The following is an 18,385-nucleotide window of genomic DNA, read 5'->3' on the forward strand; positions in this document are numbered from 1 at the left end:
TGAAATGAGGAGTGTGTAAACTCTGGGCAACCGATGCATGTTTGTCAAAAGAATGGTCACCGCCCCCTGCTTGCACAATCTTTTGTCTTAATTCTGCTAAAACAATTGCAATCTTTGATAGTCTTTCTGAAGCTAAAGTGTTCAAAATAGTGTCAATGTAATTTCATACCATCACACAGCATACTGTGTGACTTTGAAGTACAAAAAGCGAAACAAACAGATTAATCACCCTAAACAGATTAATGTATACAGCTACATTGCTGTTAAATTCACCCATATAAGCAGTGGGTGTTTATGGAAGCATACAGGACCCATAAATATGATATACTGTACATGCATAATATTTAAAGAAAGTTAGAAAGTTTTCAAGTCATATTAAATAGGAGAGGGGAATCCATGCAAATGGCTGTCGGTTCTGCCTGCATGCATACTGGGTCTCTGTATATATTCTTTTTGGTTTGCTGATGGCATTCTTGTCAGTCATGCATAGGAGCTGGATCACTGTCCTTACAGGCGTTTTTTCTTGTGTATGTACCTATGTGTGTGTCTGGCAGGATCTCACCAGATCTCACAGGTCTCACCAGGTCTCACACAAATGTACTGTGTGTGTATCTAGTGGTGTCTATGTGAACGCTGGAATCTCTGCAGTCTGGGTGTGTGTTTGTTGTATGAAAACAAGCTGCACAGTGAGTCAGTGTGTTTCCAGTGTGTGACTCCATCTGTTTCCTTTGTCTCACAGTGGAAAATCACAGCTACTCCCCCTTTCTCTCGCTGGAACGCCCATGCCTCTGCATGGCCTTGCCCTCTTTCTGCAGTTCTGCCTTTATCCTCTTTGTCTGTCTACCTCTCTGCCCATCTAGATCTGCTTCCTGAAGGTTTTTATCGTTGTGCCCTATCTGCATTGTTGCCACCCACTATGATTAGTACATTCTGCCTGCCTCACTATATTGCCACATTAGAGGAAATCCCCTTAAGGCACACCCTTCACCATCTTCCTTTCCCTCTTGCTCTTTCTCTCTTTTTTCTCCGTCCCCCCGATCCATCAATATCTCTTTCTCACTTCGTCCTCCATTACAAGAGTTACAAAAGTAAGTCTTTCTGCCTCTCTCACAAAGGGCTGGAAAGACAAGACTGGGAGGTTGTCTCCACTCCCATCATCTTTGTCTTTTTTCTTTTACGCTTCCTGCTTCTCTCTCTCTCTGTCTCTCCCCCTCTCGTCTTTCTGTGGCTTTTCCGACAATTGTGCTCTGTCAGTATGCCCAGAGCAGACAATGAACAAAATGTCATGAAAGAGAGAAAGAAAGGAGAGAAAATGAAGGGATTTGAGAGAAACCATGCAGGGCGGGGTTGGACTGGATGAACTGTAAAGGACGTTGGGCAAGACAAATATAATAAAAGACACACCAAATCAGAAAGAGAAAAACATTCAGTAAAAAGCAACATGGAAGGCAGGAGGCAACAACAGCGAGCCTTTAGTTTGTGTATTATAAAATCATACAGCACATACAATACACCAATGCTGGAACACTACAGTGTGTAGAGCAGCATAGTGGGGCATGGTGCTCTAGTATCGTAGGTGCCGCGGGCATGAAAGAGAAATTATGATAATGGTGTGACAGAGAGATATACAATAAGAGAATTTAGGGGGGGAGACAGACAGTCTCTCAGAACATTTAATACTGTTATTATAAAGAGGCTTTATCATTGCACTAAAGTGCAAATTGCATGATACGTTGTGTCTTTCATTTATGGGCTTCCACAAATGTGCTTAACAGAGAGAGGGTGACTCAACAGCTAATGAGAAGCAGATGCCCAGCCCATGCTCGCCAGTGGTGGAACACTGGATCTATTTAAATTGTGGCGGAGGGGTAAGGGTTTAACAAGCCAGTTAGACTGGGGATGATTCTATGGCTATATCGACAAAGAATTGTGAGTTTGGCCTGGATGCAAGTTCAGCATTCCTAATTATCGCAATAACTGCCTCAGGATCTTTATAGACAGCAAGTCACAGTCTTGGTATCCTAATATGCTCAACATCCTAATATGGCAACCTTAACTGGAAAGGTGAATTCATTACACCTTTTTTGATTTTGAGCATACAATATTCAATATAATCTACAATGCAACACACAAAATATGCATACCAAGAAACCAACCAGAATGCATTCCAGAATCCCAAGGAAAATACCTCAAACAAATAACTGATGAGTGTATCATGGTGTATTATTGTGCCAGAAATTGCTCTGGATAAGAACGTCTGCCAAATGATTGTAACGAAATGTGATGTAATGAGTGGCAACAAACAGGTGCCAACAGCCAAGAAGACAGAGTCTGCCCTGCAAGTGGGCAGAGCAAACTTCCATAGGGAGCTTCTCCCCGTGCTGGGCGGCTTGGCTGGCCTTCGATTGGCTGGGAACAACTAGCATGTAATCTTTTAGCTGCACAACTGTTGCAGTTCACTCCCCTCTGGTTAGTGAGCGTTCCTGGTATGCTTTGTGTTTCCTTCACGTTTGTTATTTACGTTTGTGATTTTAATGTCCATTATTACATCTAACTGGTAATGTTACCACCTGTGAGTTTTGTTAATGGTTTAGTTGGACTATTTAATAAAATGTGTGTGAAATGTTGCGCAGGGATGTGTTGGCAACAAGCCTTGGATGTCATTATATACCTTTAACATTTTGGTTGAATTTTTCGACACGAATTCAGACACATTAATAAAACTGACCTTGATATCTTGTAGGCATTTCTTGATGCCGTGTGCAGCTGAGGTATCACTGTGAATGAGCAACGTGAGGAAGTGATACCAGGGAGGCAGATGCTTCGTAATTCAGAGCTGAAATAAAAGATGATTAAGTTTCTGGAACACCCTGAAATTTAGTGCTTTGAGATCTGATGTATTTTCTCCAGGAAAGTCAGAGAATTACAAAATAAACGATATGGAACAAACCACTCCTTCCATCCTGACTAATGATCTAAATCAGTGCTGACCATTCTCTGTTCACAGCCCTGAAGGCTTTAAAGACCCTTTCAGCCAGGTCAGGGTTGACAAATTTCAAATGAAACATACTGTACATTCCAGTCAGCGGCTCCACATAATTAGTTAAGGCATTATATAAGAATGACAAATTCACACAGATAAATCTGAATTTTATATTAAGATCTTTTGATACAGAGAATATGTCCAACACGCCTGATTCACTATTTTTATACAGTATTATGAAAGGGATTCCCAACACAAGAGCACTGTGTATTGAGGATAGCACAAGAACGTGCAAGGCAGAGGGTGGGATATTATGTAACGCAGATCTTAGAAACAGTGGCATGAAATTGATTGGGATCAAAAATAAAAGCAGAGAAATGTCATCATTCCACACATTACACATATATGTGTATGAACACACACACACATACACGTGAAAATAACATCATTTTGTGCGGTCATTGATCACTGATATTTGCCTTATATACAGTTGCATACTTAGTGATACATCAGTTGTGCTCAATGATGTTTATCTTAAGTGTTACTGATATATCAAGCGTATTCTAGACCAGTTATAGTAACATGTATGACATCCCATCATAGTTAGTTTTCTGTGTGAAGCTGTAGGAAGGCTTGCATGTTAAATCAATGGCTTTTTTGCTTCAAAAATATCAATTGCCCAGAAAACAGACACAATTTTTGACCATGAGATAAAATTAAAGACTAAATAATTTCCCCATGACTAAAACTGTTACACGACAAAAAAGAACACCCCTTTTAAGTTTAACGACAACAAACTTTTTAATCACCACCGCCAAGTACTCTCTTCCACCCGAAACCCCCCGCAACTCCCCATACGCTCCTTCACAATAAGACCCCCCTTTTGCCCTTCAGTACAGGGTGATAAGTGCGATCATATACATATATAGCCTTTGTCCACCTGAATATAACATAACCAGTAATACAGTACAAGGCATACATATGTAATAATGTACTTTTAACATCAGAAAATGAACAAAAATGAGTTCATAATCAAAAGGATTTTTTTTTATTTGAGCTTCTGAAACAAAATATGACTCAGTCCAGAGTGTTTGTAGTGTTTTTGTGTCAGTGCTGTCTATATGCATAGATACATGTGTCTTGTTTGGCATGACTGCATTTGAGACACGAGCCCACAACCTTTATGACTTGTCTTCTCTTCTTCTGTCATTTTTGCCACACCTCTTCTGCTTGAAGTATCCCTTAGCCAGCATTCCCACAAACTGGCAGAACTCGCGGAAATTTATCTCTCCATCGTGATTCTTGTCCAGCATCTCCATGGCCTCCTGTACCTCCTCTGCGTTAATCTTTTTCTATGGGGTAAAACAGATTGTGAGAGGGGGGGAAAAAGGAATGAAACAGTAAAAAAAGCACAGGTATACAAATTTTACCTATTTCTTACTGTTCCACTGCTGTTCTCATAATCGCTTAGACTGACTTACTCTTGTCCTAATTGCCTTTCCCTTCTCACCTCACTTTTCCAGCAGTGGCCTCCAGACTTCATTTTTCACTGATCCTCTCTCTATTTACAGCAATCCAACACTTTTGGATTCACAGATCATGAAACACAAATAACAAAATTCCTCTCAAAGGCAAAGACACCGTGCAATAGGGGCTGTAGGAAAATCCTGCAAACCATCTTCCCTCCCAGAATGCATTGGGCGCGCACATGCACTTCCATCCCCCGTTTCCAGTGGTCTATCTCTTACCTTGAACTCCGGGCAGGTCAGCTCCTTCTCCAGCAGCTGTTTGAGCTCAGCAGCGCTCAGCTGGTTCTTGTGTTCATCCTGCCCTGCGTATTGCTCGAAGAGTTCCACCAGGGACACCACACTTCGCTCCAACTTGGACATGTCTGAGAAAGCGCGGGCAAGAAGGAAAAGAATGGAGATACATTACTAGCATACAGCATATAGAGACTACACACTGGCATAGAGACACAGACAACAGTGCAATACCTAACAGAACATGGAAATAAACAGACATATGCACATGTGTTCTCAATAGAGACAGACATAAACATACAGACACAGGTGGGTTGCACAGTTGTTTACAATTACATTCAGTCATGTGGCAGACAGTCTTATCCAGAGTGACTCAAAAGCACATTCAAATAAAGGGAGGCAATTAGCTGCACAGATGTGCCAATGTGGAGAGATAAGGAGAGGTAAAGAGAGGTGTGACATGAAAGTATTGCGGCTTTGGATAAATCAGGTGAGCAGCTGCATTCTGGAGCAGCTAAAGGGATCTGATAACACTTGCGGGAAGGGCAGCCAGGAGACAATTATGATAATCTAGTCTGGGGAATACCGAGGCAAGAGTTGTGCTGAGTTAGTTGTAAAAAAATGGGCTGGATTTTATAAACCTTGTAGATCATGAATCTGCAGCTTCGTGCCAATGTGATGCCCATGTAGTAGTCCCCTGTGAGACGGGGGAATGAAAAGGACACAAAATAGTGGGGTAATTTCAACACAGCTTGAGATGCGGTGTCTAGTGAATACAATGATACCAGCCTCATTTGAGGGGAGGACTGCTCCAGTGTGAAGCTGAATGAGTGAAGTAGCCGTAAGAAGCTTTAAAACTGAGGGTTATGTAAATCCCTGAGAAAGATCATAGGGGAATCTTTTTCTGGGATGGAGCTGGGGAGGGAGTCAATCTCAACAAGCAAACTTCCACAGAGACCTGGTGGGCGATAAAGAACTACAGGGTGCAATTTGAAAGGATTTGCTGGCACCTGCAGTGATGGGTTATCTTTACAACACCATCTGTCAGTTAGTAATATCTGGACCATTATTGATGTTATGCAACCAAAGTTATTCCTGCATCTTCAGTATACTTAAAAAAGCTGTACACGGCTGTACATTTCCAGTTTTTTAACTTTTGATGTCCAATCTGAGCACTAGGGAATAGGTGATTTAAATGTAACTGCTAATATATTTATTAGCATGATCTGAATGAGTTGCCAACTATTAAGTTTTATTCCTACAATGCATGTAGAATTATATGCAGTAAAATCATTATAGGACCATTGTAAGTTGTGTAATTATAACATGAACATTGTATCTTGTACTCATCGTCTTTAAGTACTTTATAATCATGGATTACATTTTTCTGTATACTATATTGCAAAAGCCTGAGGATAATTAGTTAACCAATGAACAAATACATTATTGAAATATTTTGAATTGATAAATAGTACTGCACTTAAATAAAATGGCATGGTAAATTTCAGTTTATTGTAAAATAGTCCTCTATTTCAGTATAAGGGTATATTTGTATTGTAAAGTGCTATGATCCAATATAATTGGAGAACTTTATTGTTGTTATCTTTACATGCTGTCTTCATGTAACGTCTTACACCCACCCAGCATTGTACATGAATAATTCTCTCATGAATTCTATACATGAATATCTCCTCTTTCTTTAATGTGAGATCACACCCCCTCAAATCCTTTATCTCTGTCTTACCTTAGACACTCCCTCTCAATTTCCAACCTGCAACACCTGGACACACACACCTAGTAACTCCACCTTAAATCTCATTCCTAAATTCCCCCACCGCCTCTATCCACTCCGTCCTCAGCTGTAGAAAAACGGCCCACACACTTACCGTGTAGAAGCAGAGGACTTGGCACTGTGCTGGCTGACTCTGAACCCCTATTCTCAGACAAAAGTTGATGTACCCAGGGAAGCCCCTTTAAAGCATAAATTACAGTGCCTTACTCCTCAGAGACGTACAGTGACTCAACCCCTGGGAATGACTGAGGCTCCACCCAAACCTATTGGACTTGTCAAGTGGCTATGATCAAAATAGCAAATAACTTGTCTAATGTCTGTCTCTGTGCCGTTGAGTGTTAATCTTTGGATTGTTTAATTAGGTGTGTGTTTGTGTGTGTGTGTTTGTTTTATGTGTAGTAGTTTAGTGTATATGTAATTTAGTTTGTTTGGTTTAGTAGGTTCTGTACACAGCTCTGAGCTATGCTAAAAATGGGCCGTTTGAGTCATCACAGTTAGAAGCATGTACTTATTTATATCATGTTAGAACGACTCTCTTTCAGAGGACTGGAATGTTACGTAATGAATGTTTCCAGCTTGCTCTCCAGCTTTCTTTAACTCTGAACTGAATGCAATGGTGGGCATTTCTGGCTTTCCATGTAAGAACATTCACATTTATGAAATGTTGTGCATTGTTTTTAAGCTTGAATGATAGAAAACAGTGTCATTTGCGCTGAATGAACAGTGCCCGGATATTTTCTTCTTGTTCCAGTCCAAACCTGAATGAAAAGAAAAACAAAAAAGAAACAAAAACAAGAACTGGTATCAGCCATACCACCCTGCAACTTCCTCCTGCCTGACGGCTGAAACAAAGTAAAGCTGGTCCTGGTTAGTAATTGGAAAGTAGGACTCAGATCTACCACTGAAAGTGTTTTTGGCAGGCCAGTAAGGAGTAATGTTGCCTCTGCACCAAAAAAAAATACCTTAGTTCAGTAAGGGGAATACCCTGCCCTTCTCTGCAGAGTGTTTTAAGATCCTACAAGAGTGCCATATAAATGCACTCCACTATTATTATTATTCAAAGAGTTAAAAAGATCAAAGAGAGCACATTTTTCATACAACAATGTGTGTGTGTGTGTGTGCATGCGTGTGTGTGTGTGTGTGTGTGTGCGCGCGCGCGCACCTGCTAGCATTTCTTCAAAGAGCTGATCAGTTTTATGACTACAATACAGTACAGAGAGTAACTGATTTTTGGCATATTTATGGCTACGTGTTTGAGTTACGAGGTATTACCAAACGTCTGTTACAAGGGAATGCACGACCTATTATCCAGGTGTGGACCTGATACCTTACTGGGTGTTTAGCATAACCCAGGTGAAGCCCATAGAGACAGACAAACAGGCGGTCCCTGTATTAGGCAATGTACAGCATTATGCAAAGCAGTTGGGTCAATCTCTGGCATGTGAGGTGTTCTACCTGTTCAGGTAATTTTCCATCACACGCACGCAAATCACCCTGCCCTGCTGTCTGTGACAGTCTGTCAGTCTAGGATCCTAGTACGACTTCAAGAATTTTTTTCAGAAGAATCCACGGTTGTTATTTTCACGGGTGCAACTGAAGTTTCCAACGAAAAGTAGAATTTAGTGTCAATGTATTATCTCCTTTTCCTTCCCTACTGCATGAATTGTATTCGTTAACCATAAGCACATGCAATTCTGTTGGTTTGGAAAAAACTGATCTAATGGTGGATTTTATACTTCTACTGGGTGCCGCCTATATTCTTTACACACTATGTTTTACTCTGTATTTGTAGAAACTGCTTCTATGTGTGCTGTGCATTGTATCATTGCAGCGAATGCTAACTCAAAAAAAAAAAAAAATTAGCTAAAAAAGGTAGCTTACTTAAATGGAGAGATTTAAAATATTGCCCAGGGCTGCATAACAGGTTGTTTTAGATATTTATTTTGATTATCATAATGATGATAATTGTGATAATGATGATAATTCTAGGCTCTTCATCACCCTATAGTTAACCAATCTATGGCAAAAGTAAACCACATATGTGTCCTGTATATTTTGTTTGCAAAACAAAACCGTGACCCTGCCATAAAGAAAAATAAAAGGCAGTTCTACATTGAGGTGCACTGGATAGACCTGTAGACCTTCCAGTGAACATGTTCCCATCCAAGTTGAAAACTACACTGAAAAATATAGCCTTTTTAGCATGTTACCCTAAAGCCATGACAAACATTTGTATCAGAATATATCATGGAGATCATGGAAATGCATGCATTTACCACACAGATGTGAACTACATGTGCTTATCATAATACTCCTATTTATCTCAGCACAAAGCCTTTTGGTGAGTCTCCACCTACCCAGACACACTTTGTACAGTCAAACCTGACAAGCAATGCATCTCTAGCTTTTAATATGTGTCTGTGGCTCACATTCCTGAAGCAAGGATAGAATAATGACACTCATTGCTTAATATGTTGTCTTTTGAGAAACAAAAGCCTGAGATAATATTGCACTACATGGCTATTAGGTGGAGCCCAGTGGCGTTAAGGGAGGGGTCATTTCAGCTGGTTGCTGTATTGTATTCTCTCTAAAGCATTGCATTATTGACTTTTTTAATGTTATTGTCATTTTGACATCACAGTGGGAGTAGGAATGTATTGTCACTGCTTTATATAAGGGCTATCAGTCGGATGGATGAAAATGCTTGCGATTTCACCTGCAGACACTTTTGTTTCCTTGAAGACTAGACCCAATTAAGCAGGTAAAGTTTGGAGTTTTCTAAATGCCTGCACTGTGCTTCTTTCCTTTGGTTTGTTTACTTCCACAAGGGGCAGTAGAATGTTTTGAATTAATTTAGCCATAATGCTACCTTGGTTGAGGGACCCACAATGCACACTTCTTTAAGATAGGCTGATATTTGGACAGACTTGTGTAATGTACACCTGAACTAACAATATTTAAAACTGAGCATCCGAAGCAATGTGGCAAGATTTGGCATGTAGTCAGAACTGTTTACCACTGTGTACACTGAATTATGGTTCAGAAAAGTGTAATTGAGTATAGCATGGTGTATAGTACAATGTACTGTTTTATTTTGCTGCGTTCTGCTACCTCGGGTCACCTCTATGTCCCGAAATACAAGGGCAGCATCTCCAGAACCCACCTCTTCTCAGTACTGGCTCGACACTGGTGGAATGAGCTTCCTGTCGAGATTCATACAATAGACTCCCTGGGCGCCTTCAAGAGAAAGTTGAAAACTCATCTTTTAAAGCTGTATCTCTAGTCTGCCTTCCTCTCTATCCATCTTTATATATCCTATCTATTTCAATTTTCTAAAAAAAAAAGAAAAGAAAAAACACTCTACACTAGTTTAGCACTTAACTCAGTATCTTACTAACCTCTTGTAATACTTCGCGATAACTACTCTTTGCATAGTGATGCACTTATTTGGAAGTCGCTCTGGGTAAGAGCGTCTGCTAAATGATGTGATGTAATGTAATCTGAAGCTTTCTATCATTTGCGCACTGCAGAGAGCTCTGTGTAAACGGGACATAAAAGCAACTCTCTCTGGCTTGCTCTCAAATTCTTCTCATGCTGAAATGCAAATTCCAAATTCAAATGCAGTACGCTTCATTTTCATGACAACAGAACTTCGGTTGCCAAACAACTCCTACCAAGATGATGACAGATAACACAATAAAAAAAATCACCACACCTCACTGTGGGTGCAGCTTTTTTCTTGTGCAATGTTCACACATTTATGTTTCATGGATAGCTTTCAGATAACCCCAGAATTTGATGGCTAGTTTCTTTTTGTCCAGTTCCAGCTCTCTCCCTCAGTGTCACCATGTCTTTGGAGACAGCAGTGAAGGCTATAGCGGAGGTTTTCCGCAAGTACGCCGGCGGTGATGACAAGAAGGAGACCCTGAGCTGTGACGAACTGAAGAAGCTGCTGCAGGAGGAGTGCAGCAAGGCTGGGGTGAGCACTGTGACCGCCATTACAGTCACATTGCAACAAGAGCTGCACTACATTCTGGGCCCCGTAACTATCAAGCCCCATTACACACTTGTATGTGAATGCAATACGTATACAGTGGTAACTTACACAGGGACCCTCAGACTGAAGAATCTAATGATTTCTCTTGAAAAAACTATTTCACCTATTAAAGAAAGAATGGTTGCTTGTTTCCTCTCTTCTAAATGAATCATTGTCCATTGATTTTGTTGACATAGGGAACAGACAATGTAAGTAAAATTGCAATAAAGCGCATTTGCATTCATTTAAATGTTCATTTGTTTTCGTTTGCTCTTTGTGCCCTTTCCTTCCTCATCCATCTCTCGATATCTGCCTGCTCCATGTCTGCTTAACTTTCCCCCATCTCTCTTGCCATTCCTCCTGGCCTCCACATCCTCCACTCTCACTCCCTCTCTCCCCCTTTCTTTCCCTCTCTCAGGGCTGTACTGGGAAGTTGCCCATGCTGATGAAGCGGCTGGATGCAAACAAAGATGGACAGATCGACATTGTGGAGTTTGGCACACTCATTGGAATGATGGCTAAGAAAGCATGAGAGAAGGCGAGCGAGAGAGAGAGAGAGGCAAAACGATTGTCTCGTATCAGAAACCACATGTTCTGAAAACTCATGGTGGCTGAATCAAATAAAATCAAATAACAAAATCCATTATTGTGCATGTCTTTTCTTTAGCTGATTCCCTTAAATTGGAAGTTGGGAACAGCCATTTTAAGCGGCCTATACAGTACCTTGAGTACCTTGCCCTGCCTTGTCTGGTTCAGAGGTTTTCATAGCAGATTGTAGCTTGTGGCTATACTTAACTAGAACTTATTACAAACACTATTAGTATGTCCATATAAATCAATATGCATTTTTAAAATATCTTTATCTAAAACATTTTACTGACACATGGATTCATACGTTTACCAAATTGACTAAACTACAGCTGTAAATAATTCTGCTAATGATACTTTGACAAAAGAGAGTTTTTGTTTCTACCAGTGAATTTAATAAAATACATATTGATTAAATGTAAACACATTAAAATCTTGCTGATGACAACTATGTTTGCAGTTAATAGGGCTGTTCTGAGCTCATTTACATCAGTTGCATCATTTCTTCACAGAAACAATGGAGAACCACTTTTTGTAGGTTCAGAATATACCCTACAAAAACTTGCCTGTCATTCCCTACACATAGGATTGTACTGTATAATTTATGTTCAATTTCCATGCTATGCAATTATTTTACAATATGTGTTATAGCTACAACAATAGCAGTTATTTTTATAAATCAATTAGACATTAAGCAACACAGAGGGAAACACAAAGACAATCAAAATCATATTGATGGAATAAAAATTGCTGAGACTTCCTCTGACATCTAGTGACATCAAGTGTAACACTTTGTCAATGCACTAGACATCACTGCTACATGGATATTGAATAGTTATTTCATTTGACATCTACCATGCAGAGTAATAATCAGACCCAATGACTCCCATGACACCAGTCGTTCCTACCATAACAGATCCACCATTTTAACAGTAGGGAACAGTCAGTGTGTGTTGAAGTCTTCCTTTGGCCTTCTTCAAATATAAATCCGTCCAGATGTAGGAAAATGAGTACAAGACGACTCATCAGACCATAATACATTCCTGCATTGTTGCGTGTTGGCCTTGGTTACAAGTGGTTGCCAAATGACAGTCCTACAATAAATATTCAGTACTATGGTAATTTTTAAGCCAGTGCTTTGTGGTTTTTTAGCAACTGTCATGTTAAGTGTCCATCCTATCCCGTTGGAGAGCTTTGATTGCAACCAGTGTCTCTTTCCTGATGCAGCTTTCGTTGTTTGCCTGTATGCCATCATTATTTTCTACAGTCTTTCTCCCTTCCACTTTTGTTTCAGTGACTCATGCATCATTACACCAACTGTCTTCCCTCTCTCTGTTAGATCTTTAGAAACTGTGCTTTAGAAACTCGTATATTAAAGTGTTGATTTTAAAATATCTTCTAAAGCAGATCATATTGGTAATTGGTATTTGGGATTAATATAAAAGACAGTGTGGCAATTAGTTTCTTCAAAATGAGTCATTTTTCAGTTTCCATTGTGTTATCCACCCCCTGGCACCTACTAATGCTCATATTTACCACCCTCATTTTTCAAGGTCACTGACCATCTTCTGCCACTGACTGAAAGCTCATCTGTTAAAACTGCATCTTGGTTCAACTAACCAACAGTCTGAGCATTTATACTATACCCCCAACTGCATTTGCCATACCCTCAGACTTCCTTTTGCACCATAGCACTTAACACAGTGTGAAAGGTTGTGTAATGACTCCTACTATAGAATTGTGACATTTTATTTAGTAGCATCTCTGCTCTTAGCCTAACCTTCTTGTATGCATTTTTGTAAGTCATTCTGGATATGCTAAATGACTAAATGTAATGTAAATGTAATGATAAAGACATTTTGTAATTCATTCCAAGTTGTGTACAAAAGATTATTATAGGATCATTTTAGGGTTATATTATGACAGAATATTGGCCTTTGGATGGTGCTGTATTTGTGTGTCAGATTATGAAAAGGTCTTTTTTAGCTATTGACATTGGTATAAAGTCTTTGTCATGCTTCCACGTGTTTGTTATTCAGTGTAAATATATATAGTATATATATAAAAATAAAATACTATATGCATTTCTGTCCAGTAGATTTTTTTGTAGAGTCTTAGCTGGTGGAAGAGCCTCCTTTCTTTAACACAATCTGAACAAGTTTGCACAAGAAAATGTGATCCCTATAGTTCCAACCAACCTAGTACTAAATTGCATAATGCAGTTTGATTAAAGTGAACATTTTGAAACTAGATGGGAGGCACCAATAAATACATTAGCTTTCCTTCAGATCTGAAAATTTATTCTGTCTAGTAACAAAACTGGGTGATTTGTTTGATAGTGAACATAGTGCAAGACAAAGCCGTTTTCAGAAATTGTGCCTTTGTATGACAAGGTGTCTTAAGCAAACAAATGCAATTTAATTGGATAAACTGAACAAGACACACACTTCAGTTTGTATCTCAGATTGGGAGTACACACATCTGATTTAGCAAAAGGAGGACCTCAGAAAGACATGATATATGTAAACATACCATCAGGTTCTCTTCAAATAATAAAACAGATTTCAAAAGTTAAAATTAGTCATGCACACAGAGACTCCTAAGAGACATATGAATGGAGTCTCGATTTCAACAATGAATGAAATAATTCAAATTTCCTCCAGTCTCCCCATTTTCACCCGTCGTATGTGAACACGGATAGATGTGCATAGAGACAGAGACAAACAGAAGCATAGAAAACCAGAAGAGTGGATTAAGGGATGAGGATGGCCAGTGTTTATTGGGATTCTTACAAGGTGGACTCTCTCTGGCCCCCCCCCCGCCTCACTTTTTAGTCTCCAGTTCAGAGATGACCTGATTGCAGACCATGGAGAGCGCCATCACCAGACTGGAAAACTCCATGAAGTCCAGCTCCCCGTCACCGTCGGCATCTAGGGACTTCATGATTTTATCCACCTCGGCAGGGTCTTTCTGATTCTAGGGTGGGGGACAAGAGCAGAGAATGAGCGGGAGTGAGTGAGTGAGTGGGTGGCTGGGTGGGCGGGGGAGAGAAACTGAGGGTGTGAAGGAAGAGTACTCAACCTGTAGGAAGCCGGACAGCTCTTTTTCCATCAGCTGTTTGAACTCACTGCGGCTGAGGGTGGAACCCTTCCCATCCTTGGAAGCATACTGCTTGAACATACCGACCAAAGACAAGACGATGGCCTCCAGATGTGTTGGTGCCATGGCTGCAGAATGGTAACTGGACACTGAGCCACGGAGAAAGTCGGAGAAAGACAGTAAAAAATAAAGTTAGCACATCACATTATACACACTGACAGAGCTGGTACAGCACACCCACACGAACAGTATTACCACAGTCCAGGACAGGCCCCCAGAAAGAGTCTTAAAATTCATTCGATACGAGTTGATATTGAGCTGTTAATGTTGACACAGTAGTGGCAGAGAGAGTGTGACGGAGTTTAAGGACACAGGACATTAACACAGACACAGAACTTGGGTTAATAGTCAATGGTTCACAAACACTACAAGAGCAAAGGAAGCTGGGAAATTGCTTGATTTTTGCCCCCTTTGTAAATTCTTTGCCATTCTCTCACTGTAAAAACTTCCTTCCCAGCCACTCCCTTTCCATTCCTTATCGTTTATTCCCTCGCTCACATGCTAGCATTCCTTCTGTCCTCAGGGTAGTGTGAGGACAGGGGGTGGGGCAAGTGTGGTCTGCGGAGTGACAGATGACAACGACGAGATGGATACAGGGAGCAAACTGCAATGGGTGGATATTTGAACAGGATATAAATTAGGTTGTTAGGAAACGCCCAAGTATGACTAATGCTGTTCAAAACACTGAGCTCGTTTTAAGTCTTTTGTGTGTTGATACTTTGGTATGTACCGTTTAAATCTGAACATACTTAAATGTACAGTCTGTAAATCAGAGACTCAAAAATAATTAAGGCTCACCGCATCGAACTTTTCACCAGCAATTCTTCACCTGACGACTCCGCTGTTAAATCTGATCATGCATTTTCAACTATGTAAGCCCTAAACTAAGATGGTTCTAGACCGGAAGGGAAGTTTGAAGAGAGGAGTATGAAGGTGGAAGACGAGGAGGAACAAATGAAATTGTGCATAAACTAAAGAATGAAAAAGGACGCAGACATTCTTGCACACCACAAGCACCCAAACACAAATCTAGCTCGTACACAAATAACCCAACTGAAATATTTCATCAGTATAAGGAGAAATACAAAAATGGGAGTTAGCTACGTTATACATCAATGAACAAATAATTCGTGCAATAAATTACATTCTGTATAAGCATTTTACTTGAGACCTAGCAAGTGCTCCTACATATATATACACACTTTTTTTTAAAAGTAGATTACTTAACACACTTGACACTGATCACGGATAGAAGATGTATTATTAGTTATGTCTCATAGCACCAGAAGTGAAAACTTTTAGTTTTATGAAATCGTCCAATCTACGCTTACATGGGTACTTCAAAAAGTGTAGCTAGAGCTGGTAAAAATATTTACCCCGAAACATTTCTATTCGTAAATGCACAGACATATATGCTGAACAAGATGATCGCACAAGGTATTCTTACCAGACAGTAAGGCTAGTCGGTTATGACGGGCAACGGAAAGTTGAGGAGCTGAGAAACGGCACGAGAATTTATACGCAGGCAACACCCAGTGCGCGTGCATGCGCCTATCGCCATTTCAAGAAAGTTTCAGAAGTCGATGGGCGTATGATGAAGGGGGGCGGGGCAGGGTAACATCCTCTCGGGGATTGACTGGACCATCAGACAAGTGATGCGGAACTTGCTGCAACATAATCACATTCGATAAACGTAAAAAGACCCCAGCCACCCGATGATAAGATCGTCTATGTGCAAATATGAAATGAAACAACGGTCCGGAGGAATGCATAAGAACCCCATGGGCTTAAAACCAGAACATTATGTGGTCAGTTCCCCGGTGAAACGCCTTTGTTTGCTCAGGCTTAGTTGGCAAAGTTCATATCGACCTGAAATTTTGAGTGCCTAGAACAGGAAAGACACCAGACAATGAAACAATTAAGTGAATGAAATACATGAATAACTAATTTTTTTAAAAAAAATCAACAAATTAATGACTCTTCTAATGACTTTAAAAGTAGTAAATGGAAAGAGCACGTCAAAATCTTGCAAGCCTATCTACATCAATACAGATACAGTTCATTTAGCAATAAGGATACGAGGTGTTTGAAGTGAAAGAGGGTGTAGCACATAACTGTGGGAACATTTGGATGTTAGATTAGGGGTGGGGCAAAGAGAGCGGATTAAAGGCACAATAGACACAGCAACAGGTTAGGGTTGGAACAGAGTGATCACAAAGAACAACAAAAAATTCTAAGAACAGTTGAAAAAAAATCAATATTCTCCATTTCTCTACTCCCACTGACACACATTCTCTTTGTTCTGCTTTAGTCTCTCCCTCTGACCACCCCAGAGTAGAGCTGTCTGTATGCCTTCACCCTGGTGAACACGGAAGAAAGTGGAAAAACCACCCACCTTACATTATTGTACTAGGGCAATAATTCACAGTACTGAGGTCTCAACTGATTTAAATGTGCAGTTTACCAAAGATAAAGTCACAAGCTTAGTGAAGTATGGCACACATGGGAGAAATCACACATGAGCAAAATCACTGCATCATATGTGTATTTCAACTGAAGAGAAAAGTGCTGAGACAGGGTGTGTCAGCCTTATGTGTGGTCCTTAATCACTCTGAGCATGTCCTCACCTGTGGACACATTCCATGCGCTGGACTTGCTTTGCCATTTTACTTGTCCGCTCGTCTAGACATGGATTTTTCATACATATGCATGTGTGTGTGTAGTGCTGTGCCCAGAAACCAAGACAGATGAATATGTGAACACTGAGATGTTGAAAATACAAAGATACAATCACATGACATGACAAGAAGGTGTCAAACCCCAGCCCACCAACACCTGCCACCTCTAAGTTTTGATGTTTATTTTACGTGTAGCATTGTGATGCATTTTGGATTATGTGTTCAAGTGACTAATGTATCATGGTATACATTGGCTTACTGGCTGCACAAGTCCTCTTGTGGTAGGGCTTGAATGGTGTTATGCTCACACTCACTGGTCTGTGAGTGTGGTTAGCTTGATCTGACACTGTTGCTCATTGAACCCGAATGTTATGTTCTATTGTGCTGGAAGTCACTCAGGATAAGAGCGTCTGCTAAATGTAATGTAATGCATCTAATGTAATGTAAATGGTATGCGAAGAAGCTGGCTGATGCATTCCACAGGAGCAACACTGTACAGACAGAGAGACAGAGACAGAGACAGGCACAGGCACAGGCACAAATATTGATGATAGAACTCACAAAAACTCAGCCAGAGTGCATCCACAGGCAAACTACTCAAACCACTGTGACTCTTTGCCTGCCACACACCTTCATATAATAAGCCTATAATAAGACAGGTGGGGCTCATCAAATGATGAGTCGAACACAATTACACAATTATACAGAAACTTGCAAACTGTTTGCAGCTGAAGACGTTTGACATTGTGTGAATTGGATAAGGCAGTGTTTCTCAATCCTACTCCTGTCAGCCCACTGTCCTGCATATCTTCTGTCTATCCTTGCTCTACCTACCTGACTGAACTCATCAGTGGCACTTTTGATTAGCTGAGCACACCCGATTTAATCAAGCAGCAAGGATAGATAGAAGATACGCAGGACAGTGGGCCGCCTGGAGAGGTTTGAGAAACAGTGGGATAAGGCATAGTGGGTCTTTCTCATATGGTTGTGTTTGTATCACAAAGTTCATCAAAGAGCTGTGCTTGTGGCTACTTGTTTTTTGCGTCATAAATGAGACCAGCTGGTATAATTTATCTGTTCTTGACATTAAGGAAAGGTCTCAGCATGGATCTTACATACCCAGGCAGAATAATTATACTACATTGTTAACTCTTGTCCACTTTCACTGATTTGTATGAGGGTACAGACCATGGTGAGATGTGTCTGTTGACCTTGTTGTCTGATGAATGTCTGATCTGCTCACACACCCCTTAGTCCTGGTTATGACATCGGCTCACTCCTCTGGAGGTGCGCATTGCTGGACTCAGTGAAATGTTTTACAGGTAAGCTTGGGCAAAACTCTCAGACAGTGGGAACTGATTAACTCATGAGCAATTTTTGTGGTTATGA

General features: G+C 40.4%; 3 protein-coding genes across 6 annotated transcripts in view; 1 reads left to right on the plus strand and 2 right to left on the minus strand.

Annotated features, from left to right (window-relative positions):
• The window catches only part of LOC118784847 (protein S100-A11-like), a 14,456-nt gene extending 3,237 nt beyond the window's left edge, over positions 1 to 11,219 (plus strand). The window contains exons 1-3 of one of the 4 annotated variants that reach the window (XM_036539296.1): positions 9,246 to 9,296; positions 10,357 to 10,514; positions 10,990 to 11,217. In XM_036539296.1, coding sequence (XP_036395189.1) covers positions 10,383 to 10,514; positions 10,990 to 11,103 — 246 coding nt within the window. In that variant the 5' untranslated portion in view covers positions 9,246 to 9,296; positions 10,357 to 10,382 and the 3' untranslated portion in view covers positions 11,104 to 11,217. Of the gene's footprint in view, positions 1 to 9,245; positions 9,297 to 10,356; positions 10,515 to 10,989 lie in introns of those variants that run through there. The other 3 variants (XM_036539293.1, XM_036539294.1, XM_036539295.1) reach the window with 3 other exon arrangements.
• s100w (S100 calcium binding protein W) lies at positions 4,056 to 6,725 on the minus strand. The gene is made up of 3 exons (XM_036539297.1): positions 6,630 to 6,725; positions 4,732 to 4,874; positions 4,056 to 4,335 (listed from the first exon to the last, which is right to left on the minus strand). Exons 2-3 carry the CDS (start codon positions 4,870 to 4,872, stop codon positions 4,165 to 4,167), a joined length of 312 nt encoding a protein of 103 aa, XP_036395190.1. The 5' UTR covers positions 4,873 to 4,874; positions 6,630 to 6,725; the 3' UTR covers positions 4,056 to 4,164.
• Positions 11,220 to 13,555: 2,336 nt separating the features above from the next.
• On the minus strand, positions 13,556 to 15,876 carry LOC118784846 (protein S100-A11-like). Its single transcript, XM_036539292.1, has 3 exons — positions 15,766 to 15,876; positions 14,241 to 14,407; positions 13,556 to 14,135 (listed from the first exon to the last, which is right to left on the minus strand). The coding sequence occupies exons 1-3, from the start codon at positions 15,863 to 15,865 to the stop codon at positions 13,983 to 13,985; spliced, it is 420 nt and encodes a 139-aa protein (XP_036395185.1). The 5' UTR covers positions 15,866 to 15,876; the 3' UTR covers positions 13,556 to 13,982.
• Positions 15,877 to 18,385: the final 2,509 nt, after the last annotated feature.

Source organism: Megalops cyprinoides, chromosome 10, assembly GCF_013368585.1.
Source record: "Megalops cyprinoides isolate fMegCyp1 chromosome 10, fMegCyp1.pri, whole genome shotgun sequence".
NCBI classification, from domain to species: Eukaryota; Metazoa; Chordata; class Actinopteri; order Elopiformes; family Megalopidae; genus Megalops; species Megalops cyprinoides.

Bases quoted from the DNA above. Each gene is read 5' to 3' on its own strand.
- LOC118784846 (XM_036539292.1), bottom strand. From the start codon at position 15,865: ATGCACGCGCACTGGGTGTTGCCTGCGTATAAATTCTCGTGCCGTTTC. The intron at 14,408-15,765 runs GTAAGAATACCT...TCCGTGGCTCAG, and splicing joins CCGACTAGCCTTACTGTCTG to TGTCCAGTTACCATTCTGCA. The intron at 14,136-14,240 runs GTTGAGTACTCT...CCCCCACCCTAG, and splicing joins AGCTGTCCGGCTTCCTACAG to AATCAGAAAGACCCTGCCGA.
- s100w (XM_036539297.1), bottom strand. From the start codon at position 4,872: ATGTCCAAGTTGGAGCGAAGTGTGGTGTCCCTGGTGGAACTCTTCGAG. The intron at 4,336-4,731 runs GTAAGAGATAGA...TTTACCCCATAG, and splicing joins TGACCTGCCCGGAGTTCAAG to AAAAAGATTAACGCAGAGGA.